We start from the raw sequence: 15,523 nt of genomic DNA, 5'->3' as shown, positions 1-15,523 counted from the left end.
CCATACTCGTTGAGGGCACGAAGCAAGGGCGCACGCCCAGCTAGCTCGCGGTTCCTCTCGGCCCCGGATGTGACTGTTTGGCTGAGGCGCCCGACGCCCAGTCCTACATGGGATTGGGCGCTCACGGGTGAGGTCATCGCGAGGCGCCGAGGAGGGAAGCGGGAAGCGCAGGTATGAGGCTAGCGCTGCGGTTTTGTGGCTTTCCTCCGGTGCCTTTTCCTCTTTTTGATCTGGTGGTCTCGCGTCCGCCTTCCTGGGCCCCTTTCCCTGTGAGGTTTCCCTGTGTCAGATCCCTGCCTCAGGCTCCAACCTAACGCATGAAACTTCCCTCGCTTTGCTAGCCAGTTCCTAGCTTTCCACCTTCCGCTTAAATTGGATCTTCTTTCTTTACTTTTAGCAGCTGAGGTCGTCTTCTCCTGGTCAGACCCTTTTGTTCTTTATTGGTAGTGTACTTAATCAGAACATCTACCTAATCCGAATATCGTATATTTAGCAAGTAAGGTCGTCATTTGAATCTTCCCCTACCCCCGCCCAAATGTTTGGATAGCCTCAAAGTGCCGTGTAATTGCTGATTAAGTGCTCCATTCTTTTGGACAAAATGCAGCCTTTCCCAGTCTTTCCTACTAACCCGATTAGTAGGCGGATCAAGGCGGCGTGTTTTTATATAATTAGGCATTCCAAAAGGGAGAATGATGTGGAGGCTGTAATTACAGATGACATCTTGGAAGTGAAAGAATTTACGCATTTGGTCATACTGCATTTTCCTAAGTGACCAGAAGTTTTCTGACAGGTTTTAAAGAATGTTTAGTGAGGGAATATACTAGCCATCATGTGAACAAGGCACTGTGGTAGAGTCCTTTACTCGGGTTTTATATAACTCTCAAAACAACTCAGAGGTTATTACTATAATAGGGCTCACAGATTCCTTTAGTAGTGAACTCCACTGTCTTGCCTTTATGTAGTAAGAAATCTTTTAAGTAGTTCCCCTGCCGTGTATAATACATTTCTAGTTCACCATTAAAAACAAAAGAACAGCAACTGCCTTCTCTACTCTATGGTAAATGGTGTTTGATTATTATTTGCTAATCTCTTCATCCTGGATGTTTGTTTTGTTTTGTTTTGTTTTTTCTCCCAGCTTAGTATCCCAGATTCTTTCCTTACTAGTGCTGATGCCATAGGCCTTGAATCATTTTGGTCGCTATCCAGCTTCTCCACATCAAGGCCAACTTTGGAAAACCCTACACATGTGAAGAAAAGTTGGCTTACATTTACTATAGTGATAGTGATATTATTTGAATGGTACTGTAATCTCAGGCTAGGAAGTTTTATTCATTATTCATTTTCAACTTTGAACTGTAAGACATCCAAGGAAGGAGGTCCAAGTTTTGTCTGAGAAGGAACTTAGATTTCTTTTAAAAAGTTTTTTCTTTTTTTTAAATAAATTTAAAGATTTTATTTATTTATTTGACAGGCAGAAATCACATATAGGTAGAGAGGCAGGCAGGGAAAGGGGTGGGGAAGCAGGCTCCCTGCTGAGCAGAGAGCTGGATGTGGGGCTCAATCCCAGGACCCTGAGAGCATGACTTGAACCGAAGGCAGAGGTTTAACCCACTGAGCCACCCAGACGCCCCTAAAAAAATTTTTTTTTCTAAATAAGCTCCATACTCAGTGTGGATCCCCATGAAGGTTTGAACTCACCACCTGGAGATGAAGACCTGAGCTGAGATCAAGAGTCAGATGCCTAACCGACTGAGCCACTCAGGTGCCCTGGAAAAGATTTTCTTTATGACTAAGTTCTTTTCTTTCTACAAATCGCCCTCCTGACCTTGCCCCTCCCCAATTTTTAGTACCCTCTTGCCCTCTGACTGACTGTTCAGAACTTCCATCTTTGTCCTCTACCCTTTCTAAAACTGCTCTCAAGATACCCCACCTAAGATACCCCACCTTTCCCTGCCCTCTCTATGATCTCATAGGTGTTGAAGGAATCTATTATCTAATTAGAGTCATTCACAGGAGGACATGATTACTTGCTGTGCTTTAGACATTACCCTTAGACGTTACCTATGAGAAGAGAAACTTGTTGACCTGATACCTGAATATGGAAATAGTGGCACTACCTACTTCTGGTAGGCTTTCCAGTCCCAGTAAGAGAAAAACAAGAAACAGTGGCTTGACAAATCATTTCTGAAAGATTGTTTTCCTTTAACTCAGATTTAATTATATATTTTTTCCCACTGCCTTCTACCACAGCAGTCTATTGTTAATACTTTTTGACGGTGGTTTTTGGGTGTGTTTTAAGTAATAACAATAATTTTGTAGACTAAGGAAACGTGATTTGGGGGGCTCTGGTTGACTCAGTGATTAATAGTCTGCTTAAGCTAATAGGTCTCTATTTTTATTTTTCTAGTAGTTGGTGATCAGTAAATATTATCCATATGATGTAGAGATTAGAAGTTTAATTTGTTTAAGAGGTTAAGGTAGAGCTGACCTTGTTCTTATGAGATTAATAGGTAGATATTACTGCTTCCATTAAGGAAGAATTTACGGGAACAGTGTTCTTATCTATAATAATTCCTTTAAGTACAAAATCCATTTATTGCCTAATTCCTCACACTTGGGGTGAGCTTAACCAAATGTGTCTTTAAAATTGAGTTAATCGTTTCCTTTAAAAAAATTATATTTAGAAGAAATATACTTTGTCTGATAGTCAGCATTTATTTAGGTCCCCTGTGGGTAGAAAATGTGATGGAGAAATAGAAGTACTAGAAGCCCTATTTCATTCTTGTCATAGATAAAACCTAAAATCCCAGCAGGGATCCAAAACCTCTATACACATAAAATCCTAAAGCTATAGAGGGCAGACTTCCGGACTTTAAAGTTGTTTCACTGTAGAAAAACTAAAACTAATATAGGAAATACGTGATCAGATCTCTAAAGAAAAGAGTTAAACAAAATTATTTGTTTTTGTTTTTTAATATTTTATTTATTCATTTGACAGAGCAAGACATAGTGAGAGAGGGAGCACAAGCAGGGGGAGTGGGAGAGAGAGAAGCAGGCTTCCCGCTGAGCAGGGAGCCTGATGCGGGGCTCTGTCCCAGGACACTGGGATCATGACTTGAGCCAAAGGCAGCCTCTTAACCAACTGAGCCACCCAGGTGCCCCTAAACAAAATTATTTATAGTTGAAGTGGCATTTTCAATGGTTACTACAAATTTCATATTTTAAGGTAGTATATTGTCTCTATTATCTGACAAATCAGTAGTCACCACAGATGACAGTCCCTAAGCCTAAATATTAATACCTTTCATTTTAAATTGTGCTAAGTGTTCTTTTTTCTTGGCTTATCTTGAGCATTTGGCACAAGTTTTTTTATGGTAGAAAATTATTTAACTATTTTTTTGGTAGAAAATTATTTAACTTCTGTTCCATTACTTGTCAGCAAAAATCAAACCACCAGAGTTCCCTGTCTTTACCTCTCTCTGAGTCATTTCCTCTCCAAACCTCTCCTTTAAAACTTACTTGCTTTGGTCTCTAATTAGTTTCCTCTGTATTCTAATTCAGTGCTTCTGCTGAAATAAAGTATCTTTTTGTCTTTCCCATTTTGTCCTCTTTATGAAAATTGCTATATATGATTTTGTGACCATGTTTCTGTTACTCCCCCCACCCCTCTGTTACTTTGATTACTGAAAGGTTTTTTTTAGCAGTCTAGTTATTTTGTGTATGTGTGAGTGCCTAAAAATGGGAGGAAGTAAGCTTTGTGTCAGGAATAGAAACTTTAGGCAGATTGCCAGTACTTTAAATTATTTTTCAAAACAATATTAGGAAAGTTATCTGTACAATTGGATTGAATTCAGGTGTCATATCTGAAAATATGAAAGCAGCTGTGGCAGTTTCTCAGTAGAGAAATTCTCCCTTGGCTTGTGAAATTAAGCATTAAATTTGTTCAGGTAGATTTGTTTGCTTCTTTTTGTCTGAACATTTAGAGTTACATAAATTGCCCTTATTTCCTTTTTTGATTTACCCAACATGCAGTTGAGGCAGGGTACTCGCAATTTCATTGTATAAATCCGGGATGCCTAGTGTATCAGGATTCTAAATTTTGCACATAAGCACTACTGTTAAGTGTAAGCGGGTGATAAGAAAATTAAAAATACATGAGTATGGGGTACCTGGCTGGCTTATTCAGAAGAGCATGTGACTCTTGATCTCAGGGTTATGAATTTGAGCCCCATGTTGGGTGTAGAGATAAATAAATAAATAAACTTTAATAAAAAATAGTAAAAATACATGAGTACATTTAAAAGCCATAATGAGGGGCGCCTGGGTGGCTCAGTGGGTTAAGCCGCTGCCTTCGGCTCAGTTCATGATCTCAGGGTCCTGGGATCGAGTCCCGCATCGGGCTCTCTGCTCAGCAGGGAGCCTGCTTCCTCCTCTCTCTCTATCTCTGCCTGCCTCTCTGCCTACTTGTGATCTCTGTCAAATAAATAAATAAAATCTTTAAAAAATAAATAAATAAAAGCCATAATGAAGGGTCCCTTGGTGGCTCAGTCCTTTAAGAGTCTGCCTTCCATCCAGGTCAGCAAGCCAGGGAGCAGGGTATCAAGCTCTTTGCTCAACAGGGAGCCTGCTTCTTCCTCCCTCTCTGCTTTCCCCTCCCCCTGCTTGTATGAGCACACCACTCACTAAATCTTTAAAAATAAAATTTAAAAAAGCAGTAATGAATTATTTGTGACTTTTGTTTATTTTCTGTACTTTCAGAGAATACTAAAGTTGAAAACTATTGTCAAGGGGTTCCTGGGTGGCTTAGTGGGTTAAAGCTTCTGCCTTCAGCTCAGGTTATGATCCCAGGGTCTTGGGATCTAGCCCCACATCGGGCTCTCTGCTTGTCAGGGAGCCTGCTTCCTCCTCTCTCTCCGCCTGCCTCTCTGCCTACCTGTGATCTCTGTCTGTCAAATAAATAAATAAAATCTTAACCAAAAAAGTAACTATTGTCAGTGGAATTGTTAGAAGACAGTCTTCGTTATTCAAAAATTAGGGAGCCAGAGACGCCTGGGAGGCTCAGTTGGTTAAGCAACTGCCTTTGGCTTGGGTCATCATCCCAGGGTCCTGGGATCAAGCCCCACATCAGGCTCCCTGCTTCTCCCTCTGCCACTCCCCTGCTGTGCTCTCCTGCTCTCTCTCGCTGTCAAATAAATAAAATCTTTAATAAAATAAAAATTTTGGGGGCGCCTGGGTGGCTCAGTGGGTTAAGCCGCTGCCTTCGCCTCAGGTCATGATCTCAGGGTCCTGGGATAGAGTCCCGCATCGGGCTCTCTGCTCAGCAGGGAGCCTGCTTCCTCCTCTCTCTCTCTGCCTCTCTGCCTACTTGTGATCTCTGTCAAATAAATAAAATAAAATCTAAAAAAAATAAAATAAAATAAAATAAAAATTTGGGATCCCTTTATATCGGGTCAAATCTTAAAGGCCAGGTGACTTTGATCAAATTATTTAACACTTCTGAAACTCAAGTTTTATTATCTTTAAAATGGAATAATACTAAACAGAAGGGTTGTCTTGAGAATAAAGTTAAATAACATACTGAATTAGTCTCTGGTGGTAAAACCCAAGGGTCTTTTTTTAACCATTTCCCTGGATGATTATTGGTGTAGTATTCTCAAATTTTAGCATACCTCAGCATCACCTGGAGGGCTTGTTAAAACACATGGCTGGGCCCCAACCCCAGTATTTCTGGTTCAGTTGGTCTAGGGTGGTGTTGGGTAATTTCTAAGTTCCTAGGTGATGCTCACAGTCTGGAGGTTATACTTTGAGCACCATTGGTGTAGATCCAAGATGCCACTTTGACCAGCCTAATAAAATTGGGAAAAGTGAGGGGCATCTGACTGGCTCAGTTGATGGAGCTTGCCACTCTTGATCTCGGGTTGTGGGTTCAAGCCCCACGTTGGGCGTAGAGATTACTTTAAAAAAAAGTGATAATGGTAATATTTGTTGAGCACTCATGTACCAAACACTATTATATGTGCTTTACATATTTTATTTACTTTTCTATGATCCTATAAAATGGTGCTATTATTATTACCACCCCAATTTTACAAAGAAGGAAAATGAATCACAGAGAAGTTCAGTAACTTGCCCAAAGTCACCCAGCTAATAATATTTAGTAGATCTATTCAAACCCAGAGAATCTATTCTCTAAAACATTCAGATAAAAGATATAACCTAATGATTGAGCAGTTCTCTCTCTTTTTTAAAAAATATTTATTTATTTATTTATTTATTTGGCAGACAGAGATCATTAATTAGGCAGAGAGGCAGGCAGAGAGAGGGGGAAGCAGGCTCCCTGCTGAGCAGAGAGCCTGATACAGGGCTCAATCCCAAAACCCTGAGATCATGACCTGAGACGAAGTCAGAGGCTTAACCCACTGAGCCACCCAGGCGCCCCAAGCAGATCTCTTTTAAAAAAGTATTTTCTTAGTTTAAGTATATAATGTTTGTTTGTTTGTTTGTTTGTTTTAAGATTTATTTATTTCAGGAGGGGTAGAGAATGAATTGGGGTGTAGAGGGCAGAGGGAAAGGGAGAAGCAGGCCCCGCTAGGCAGGGAACCCAACATGGGGCTCAATCCCAGGACCCCAGGATCATGACCTGAGTGGAAGGCATACACTTAACCGACTGAGCTACCCAGGTCCCCCTATAATGTTTATTCTTGTGTGGGCCCCACATCAAATACTGGGAGACCAGGTTTGCCTGGGACCCTGATTACAAAGAAAGCCTGTTTATGCATGTGCCAGCCAGGGGCCCCATGATCCTGTGTCCCAGCTAGGCTTTTGTAGACTTGATCTTCAAATGTCTTTTTTTTTAAATTAAGTTTTTTTTTAGATGTCTTTTAAAAAATATTTAAATGAAATACTGCATATTGCATTTGTCTGCTACCATCAGGATCTTAAATAAGAGATTGTAGTTTTTCTCCCTCCTCTCAGGGTCTCCTGGGCCATAATGGCTGTCAAATGGACTGGTGGACATTCTTCTCCTATTCTCTGCCTGAATGCAAGTCAAGAAGGGCTAGTGGCTTCTGGAGCAGAGGGTGGTGATCTCATGGCTTGGGGTGAAGATGGGACTCCTTTAGGACATACACGCTTCCAAGGAGCTGATGATGTTACCAGTGTCTTATTCTCTCCCTCCTGCCCCACCAAGCTCTATGCCTCACATGGAGAAACCATTAGCTTACTGGATGTCCGGTCCCTCAAAGGTTCCGTGGACCATTTTCATGTGAATGAAGAAGAAATCAATTGCCTCTCATTGAATGACACTGAAAACCTGCTGGCTTCTGCTGATGACTCTGGGTCAATTAAAATCCTAGACTTGGAAAATAAGAAAGTTAGCAGGTCACTGAAGAGACATTCCAATATCTGTTCCTCTGTAGCTTTTCGGCCTCAAAGGCCTCAGAGCCTGGTATCATGTGGACTGGATATGCAGGTAATGCTTTGCAGAGAGTACTTGGATAATTTCTAAATTAGGAATGATCAAATTACTGATCAGGCTAAGTAAATCTTTGCTTTTTCTGTTCTCTACTGACATGTCTTTTCTATGTATGAATCATTAGCCTTACTTCTACTGCATTTTTAATGCTAACTTGACAAAGCCTAGTAGGTTTCATTCACAAAGTAATCATTTATCCTTTAGCTTTCCTTTCTCTATACCTGAGAGTCATAAACTCTGGGAATTCAAATATTTGATTCTAAATATCTTTTTAAAGAAAAGAGCATGCTAAAGGCAGACTTTATCACCCACTCTATAGAAACTTTTTTTAAATAAGGATTTTTTTGTTTTTACTTTAAAATTCTGTGGTACATCTATTGAAGTATTGTGTATTGGTGACCAAGATCAGAGCATTGCATTCATTGAGTTTTGAAAGGAATATCACAAGTTAGACCAAATTCAGAAGAAAGCCATCAGGAGAGTAGATGTATCTAGAAACTCCATTTTGTGGAGGAAATGGAAGTGTTTAATTCTTGGTTTTCATGAGAGGGAAAAGTAGAATGTGCTAGTCTAAATAGAAGTCCTATAGAAGCAGATTTCGGGTTTGTTTGTTAAGATTTTATTTATTTGAGAGAGAGAGGGAGCCAAGCAGGGAGGAGAGGGAGAAGCAGATCCCTGCCAAGCTTGATTCAGGACCCTGGGTTCATGACCCAAGCCAAAAGCAGACATTTAACCAACTGAACCACCCAGGTGCCCCCAGATTTTGGTTTAATAAAAGAAAGCTCCCCCTCTACCCCTGATAGCTTGAATTTTCTCAAAGCAGATGTACTTCTTAAAAGTAAATCTTGTGTCACTGGAGTGAGAATAATCATGACTTCTCTTTGGTGAGCACTTAGTACTTGCCAGCTTTACATATATTAGTCTTCACTCGAACCACACCCTGGTAGTTACTATTTCTTTTTTAGAAATGAGACTGAGGTTTAAAATAAGTGTCCACATAGCTGCCTGAATTGAGATTCCAATCTTCATTCTCTCTCGCTCCAAAGCCTGTATGTTTTTTCTGTGATATCAGTGGTATCAAGCAGGATATCATGTGTAATGTAGTAGAAAAAGTTCTTGGTTTGGGAACAGGTGAGTTCTAGAAAAAAAACCAGTGTGTGCCCTGTGTGCCCTGCACTGTTATAGGCATTTAATCTACATCCTTAACTGTGTCCAGTTCTCTTTCAAGACTCTGTGATTCCATTAATAGCATCAAAGATTTGTCTATCTTTGTGGCCAACATTTACTGTTCCCTTCTCTACCCTCTGCACCCACTCAAAAGTCAGAAGAAAATGAGGCTGCTTGTTGTTATTTTTATAATGACTGCCATTACCCTCCCCCAAGCTACTGGTATTTAGTAGGCAGAATCAGGGAGTGTCTTAAAGTGCTGGGACAGTCCCTAAACAGTAAAGAACTGTCTTACCTAAAATGTGATCCCAGGACCCTGGGATCATGACCTGAGCCAAAGGTAGAGGCTTTAACCCACTGAGCCATCCAGGAGCCCCTCATTCTTTCATTCTTCAGCTTAATACCAGTTGTCAGTCACTGGTTCGTTAACTTACTAGGCATAGCAGTAAACAATTCAGTGTGCAAAAATAACCTATATACTTTTCACATTACATAAGAAATGGGCATCCAGAGTTTATATTTTGCCTCCAGTTCTAGGAGAGAAGTTATAGTGGCAGGCAGCTGCTAGAGGACAGTATAGGATATAAGTATTTTGTGAGAAGGAGATTTAGATGATTTGACTCCCAAGACTTACTAAAATGCCACTGTAGATTAATTTCTGCATTGGGTCGTGCTATACCAACAGTGGTAAGACAGCTCAACTATGCTTTTAAGAAATTACTTTCCTTGGGACGCCTGGGTGGCTCAGTTAGTTAAGCAGCTGCCTTCGGCTCAGGTCGTGATCCCAGCGTGCTGGGATCGAGTCCCACATCTGGCTCCTTGCTCGGCAGGGAGCCTGCTTCTCCCTCTGCCTCTGCCTGCCATTCTGTCTGCCTGTGCTCGCTCTCTCCCCCAATCTCTCTCTGATAAATAAATAAAATCTTAAAAAAAAAAAAAGAAATTACTTTCCTTATCTGAAGTTGAAACTGTAATATATTCCACAGTTTACTTCTTAAAACCTGGCTATCTAGTATTATTCTAAACTTTAAGAATAGCCAGCATGGAAGGGTCCAAGAATGTAGATACAGGGGCACCTGTGTGGCTCAGTGGGTTAAAGCCTCTACCTTTGGCTCAGGCCATGATCCCAGGGTCCTGGGATCGAGCCCCCCATCAGGCTCCCTGCTCAGTAGGGAGCCTGCTTCCCCCTCTCTCTCTGCCTGCCTCTCTGCCTACTTGTGATCTGTCAAATAAACAAATAAAATCTTTTTAAAAAAGAATATACATACAGTAGTGGAAGGGAATTCTTATCAGGTTAATTTTGGGATTACTTTCTCTCTGAACAAATATTTTATCTCAAGGCAGGAATTGAATTATTGCCACACATAGTAGATGCGTTCATTGTAACTATCTTTGTTATTATAGAAATTATAAAAATTATATCTTTCAATCTAGATAGGTTTAAATAATTAGGCAAGCACACTTAGAGGGGCAGGGACCTTAAAGTGGTTTATTAAGACATTTGAGGGGTACGTGGGTGGGTCAGTCAGTTAGGCGGCTGCCTTTGGCTCAGGTCGTGATTCTAGGGTCCTGGGATTGAGCCCCGAGTCTGGGTCCATGCTCCTGGCGGGGGGAGCCTACTTCTCCCTCTCGCACTCACCTGCTTGTATTCCCTCTCTCGCTGTCTTTCTACCTGTCAAATAAATAAAATCTTTAAAAAAAAAATTTTGAGACTGCTTAATATTTATTAAGTAGCTATAAAATATAAAATGGTTAAATATAAGAATAACATTAGGGGCGCCTGGGTGGCTCAGTGGGTTAAGCCTCTGCCTTCGGCTCAGGTCATGATCTCAGGGTCCTGGATTGAGCCCCGCATCGGACTCTCTGCTCGTCTGGGAGCCTGCTTCCTCCTCTCTCTCTGCCTGCCTCTCCATCTACTTGTGATCTCTGTCAAATAAATTTTAAAAATCTTTAAAAATAATAAAAATTAAAAAAAAACATTAAATAAATACATGGGTAGCCACCGCTCAAATAGTTTTCTCTTGTAAAGACCTTTGGAAATTTAAGACCATCCTATATTTCTCTCGCATAAACATTGATTTTTTTTGCCCTTTCCACATCTGAAAATAAATGATTCAAAGGTTAGTGTTCTTTCTGGAGTTTGAAAGATCACTAGTACTAGCACTTAAGGATCAGGCTGATAAAAGAGGCTTTTTTTTCCTTGAAGATAATTCTTCCGTGTGGAAAGAAATGTTTTTGTAGGAGGAGCAATTCATGAGTGGAGTCTTACTGATGTGATTGCTTTCACTTCTGAACGTTTGCCAGTTGTCCACTTTCTCCTCCTCTGACATTTTGTAGGATCATAAACCCCAAACTTTTGAATTCGTTTCTTTCAGTATCTCTTGCTTTCCTTCTTAGGGTGACACCGCTGGAACCAGTGGTTGAGAAATTGTGAAACACCTTAGAATATTCAGCAGTTAGGAAGAGTAAAGTGGGGGTATAGAGAATGTCCAGGCAGGAACAGTCTGGAATCTTCAGTATTTGGAAATGATTCTTGAATTGGTAGAATCTGAGATGACTATTACTACAATTAGATGATTTCAGTAAATACAAAAAAATGTGTAAGCTGCTGAAAACACTCTGGGTATAGTTCTTGTTTAGATGTCTTACGAGGACAGAAAATATAATCCAAGCATCAACGCAGGACTGTGCAAGAAAGACATGGGGATACCTGCCAAGACATTCAAGCTAGCAGATTTTGAAATGTCTGTCTTCCTCGTGTTTAGACATTTTTATAGAGATTGTTTCACATTACATTTTTTTTTAAAGATTTTATTTATTTGACAGAGAGAGATCACAAGTAGGCAGATTGAGAGAGAGGAGGAAGCAGGCTCCCTGCTGAGGAGAGAGCCCGATGCGGGACCTGATCCCAGGACCCCGAGATTATGACCTGAGCCGAAAGCAGAGGCCCAACTCACTGAGCCACCCAGGCACCTTGTTTCACATTACATTTTTAAAGATTTTATTTCTTTATTTGACAGAGAGACAGCAAGAGAAGGGAACATAAGCAGGGGGGAGTGGAAGAGAGAAGCAGGTTCCCCACCAAGCAGGGAGCCCAATGTAGGGCTCAATCCCAGGACCCTGGGATCATGACCTGAGCCAGAGGCAGATGCTTAATGACTGAGCCACCCAGGCACCCCTCCACCTTACATTTTAGTACTTGTTCATCTTTGTTATAGTTTCTGATATTTCTTTATTTTACTTTATTTTGATTTTTTTAGTATTCTGTCTTCAGTCAAATAGCAACTGCTGGCTACTTAGTATAATGTTATAAATCTAATCCAGAAGGGTTCAGTGCTTTCCTTGATAGAAACAATATAAGTGTTACTGGATGTCACTTCTTTTGGAAGGCTAAGTTGAGGGAAGTTACTGTCAAAAGAAAACCAAATTGTTAGCATCATCAGCAGTAGTAATCTTTAAAAAAAAAAATATTTATTTGTCAGAAAGAGAGAACACAAGTAGGGGGAGCTGCAGAGGCAGAGGGAGAAGCAGACGCCCCGCTTAGCAGGGAGCCTGACTTGGGATTTAATCCCAGGACACAGGGATCATGACCTGAGCCGAAGGCAGTTTAACTGACAGAGCCACCCAGGCATCCCAGCAGTAGTAATCTTGTCAGTTCAGATCTATGCTTTTGACTGAACATGGTCATGCTTATTCTAGTGTCCATTTAAATTGTGACTCATAATTATGAGCTAATACTAGTTGGTAAAATATGGGGCGCCTGGGTGGCTCAGTTATTAAGCATCTGACTCTTGGTTTCGGCTCAGGTCATGACCTCAGGGTCTAAGGATGGAGCCCATCGTTGGGCTCTGTACTCGGTGTGGAGTCTGCTCGAGATTCCCTCTCTTTTTTTCTCTTTCTCCCCTTTTCCCCTCTCCCCACTTGCACATGCACTTTTTCTTTCAAATAAATAAACAAATAAAATATTTTTAAGAGATATTAGATGGTAAAATAAGGCTGTCTATTCTCTGAAATATGATGAATATTCTCCTTTTCAGATTAGTTGCTGTGGGAATAAAATGCATCACTAGATTATAGAGTAAAGTCAATTCACAAAGCTTTTTATTTCGTTTTATACAGGTTTTAGTTAGCCTTTCATTTAAATCAATTTAGTAGATCCAAAATCATAGTATGAAACAACAAAAAACCTGCATGTATCAGGATGTCAAATTAACCAACAGACAAGTATGGAACTTCTGCTTTTCCGGGCATTGTGCTAGATATTAGCAAAGAAGAATTAAATCTCAGGGCTCCTGGCTGGCTTAGCAGTGGAGTATGTGACTCTTGATCTTGGGGTAATGAGTTCCTGCCCCATACTGGGCATGAAGTCTACTTAAAATTTTTAAAAAAGAAGAATTAAATCTCAGGAAACTGACGAGCTAGTAGTATATGTTGGTAAATAGCATAGAAATTAAATATGGGAGAGAAGTAAGCTGGAATAGTTAGAAAAGACGTCCTAGAGGGATAGGGACTTGAGGTAAGCCCCTAAAATGGGTAATTTAAGTAATGTGAAAGGAAAGAGAAAGCGTTCCAGATTTCATTTATTTAACTGGACAGGCTTTTTGACTTGCAACTGGCATAGGCTAAAATTAATAAATCTCATTATTTATTAATGATTTCAGGGTGCCTGGATGGCTCAGTCTGTTAAGCATCTGCCTTCAGCTTAAGTCATGATCCCACGGCCCGGGATCAAGCCCCACATCATTTTCCTTGCTCAGAGGGGAGTCTTCTCCCTCTCCCTCTGCCGATCCCCCTGCTTGTGCTTTCTCTCTCTGTCAAATAAATAAAGTATTTTTAAAAATTAAATACATTTCATACTCTTCCATTTTACTTGCAGAGATAAGGGTACAATGACTTAAACTGGCAATTGCTTAAGAATGTGGATTGCACTTTAATGGGGTTGTTAATCACAAGTTATTTAGGATTTTGTTTTCTAAATTCTACCTCACTGCCCACTGGCATCCTGGTTTTGGTACCAGGGTAGCATTCCCCTGGCATATTATAGTGCTGTGTGAATTTTTAAAAATTTAATATTGCTGGTCCTGTGTTGTAGTAATTATTATGAGACTACTTTGGTGACTTTATTAGAAGTGGAATAAGCATGGTAATTGAGCAAAATGGCTAAATCTCTGTTTGCATAACTCCCTCTTATTTAAAGGTAATGCTATGGAACCTTCAGAAATCACGGCCACTCTGGATTACAAATTTGCAGGAAGATGAAACAGAAGAGATGGAAAGCCCACAATCGCCTGGTCAGCTTTTAAACCCTGCTTTAGCCCACTCCGTGTCTGTGGCATCCTGTGGTAATATTTTTAGCTGTGGTGCAGAAGATGGTAAGGTTCGAATCTTTAGGGTGATGGGAGTTAAGTGTGAACAAGAATTGGGATTTAAGGGCCATTCTTTGGGAGTATCCCAGGTCTGCTTTCTGCCAGAATCCTATCTGCTGCTTACAGGAGGGAATGATGGGAAGATAATGTTGTGGGATGTAAACAGTGAAGTTGAAAAAAAACAGAAGAGTCCTACGAAACCTACTCACAGGAAGAAAACTAAGAGAGCATCTTATACGAAGCAGGGTGGAAACACTCATCATGCTCCAGCAGATGAAGAAGAACATGGCAAAATTTTACCAAAGCTAAGTATTGAACACGGAGAAAAAGTGAACTGGCTCTTAAGTACAAGAATAAAGGGATACCAAAATATATTAGTAGCTGATCAAACTAGTTGTATATCTGTATATCCCTTAAAGGAATTTTAAATCCAATAAAATCATTTGAAAAACTGCATCAACTTTTTATAGTTTAAAAAAAATCCTGATGGTTCATTTTTGTCATTCTTAATGTTTGTCATATGTGGAATAGTACTATTCCATCGTATAAATTATAAGGCATCTGAATGAAAGATAATTGGGTAATACTTTATATAGTAAGTGACATATTAAAATTTGAGGGAGGAGAATATTCACTGTGTAATGGCCATATTATACCAGCCATTTTACATGTTTCATTTCTTCTTCCAAATCCATCATGTAGGTGATTTCTCTCATTGTATTGCCATAGTAATTGAGACTTAAAGATATTAAGTATCAAAGAACCAGGAAAACTGCAGGCATGATTACTTACCTAGAAAGGATCTTGGTTGTCTTGTCAAGCCTCCTGCCTCAGGGAAGCCCCCATGTGATCTATTCCAAGTGTAGTCACCACGTTAGTTATAACTGGTTATTTCAGATCCTAGGATGTCATGAGGAGCCTTACCAAGGTGGAAGAGGAAACCTGTTCTTGCTTGTTCCGTGTAAAGCCCAGAAGGCTTTGCTGACAATTACTTGGTGTTGTTTCTAAGAAAAGGACTTCAGAGTCAGTCAGTTTAGGATATTATGCAGTAATCCAAGCTGTGATGCTGATAGAACCAAGAATAGGCTGAAGTTACGAACAAGAAATTCTTTTTTTTTTTTTAAGATTTTATTTATTTATTTAACAGAGAGACAGAGATCACAAGTAGGCAGAGAGGCAGGCAGAGAAAGAAGGGGAAGCAGGCTCCCCACTGAGCAGAGAGCCCCATGCGGGGCTGGATCCCAGGACCCTGGGATCATGACCCGAGCCGAAGGCAGAGGCTTTAACCCACACAGCCACCCAGGTGCTCCATGAACAAGAAATTCTAAGAAGATAAAAAGTAGGGTGCCTGTGTGGCTCAGTTGGTTGGACAACTGCCTTTGGCTCAGGTCATGATCCTGGAGTCCTGGGATCAAGTCCCACATCGGGCTCCCTGCTTGGTGGGGAGTCTTTTTCTCCCTCTGACCCTCTCCCGTTTCATGCTCTCTGTCTCACTCTCTCAAGTAAATAGATATAGAAA

The 15,523-nt window shown here is 40.5% G+C and overlaps 1 protein-coding gene across 10 annotated transcripts in view; it reads left to right on the top strand.

The window, feature by feature from the left end:
- The first annotated feature begins 17 nt into the window (after nucleotides 1-17).
- Nucleotides 18-15,523, top strand: part of WDR53 (WD repeat domain 53) — a 57,736-nt gene continuing 42,230 nt past the window's right edge. For 5 of the 10 annotated variants that reach the window (XM_032336645.1, XM_032336669.1, XM_032336639.1 and 2 more), the window contains exons 1-3: nucleotides 93-171; nucleotides 6,976-7,471; nucleotides 13,836-14,010. In XM_032336645.1, the coding sequence (XP_032192536.1) occupies nucleotides 6,992-7,471; nucleotides 13,836-14,010 (655 nt within the window). In that variant the 5' untranslated portion in view covers nucleotides 93-171; nucleotides 6,976-6,991. Of the gene's footprint in view, nucleotides 172-1,657; nucleotides 1,763-6,956; nucleotides 7,472-13,835; nucleotides 14,465-15,523 lie in introns of those variants that run through there. The other 5 variants (XM_032336611.1, XM_032336631.1, XM_032336602.1 and 2 more) reach the window with 5 other exon arrangements.

Source organism: Mustela erminea, chromosome 1, assembly GCF_009829155.1.
Source record: "Mustela erminea isolate mMusErm1 chromosome 1, mMusErm1.Pri, whole genome shotgun sequence".
NCBI lineage: Eukaryota > Metazoa > Chordata > Mammalia > Carnivora > Mustelidae > Mustela > Mustela erminea.
The sequence above is the reverse complement of the archived record's forward strand: the minus strand, read 5'-3'. Positions and strand labels throughout refer to the sequence as shown.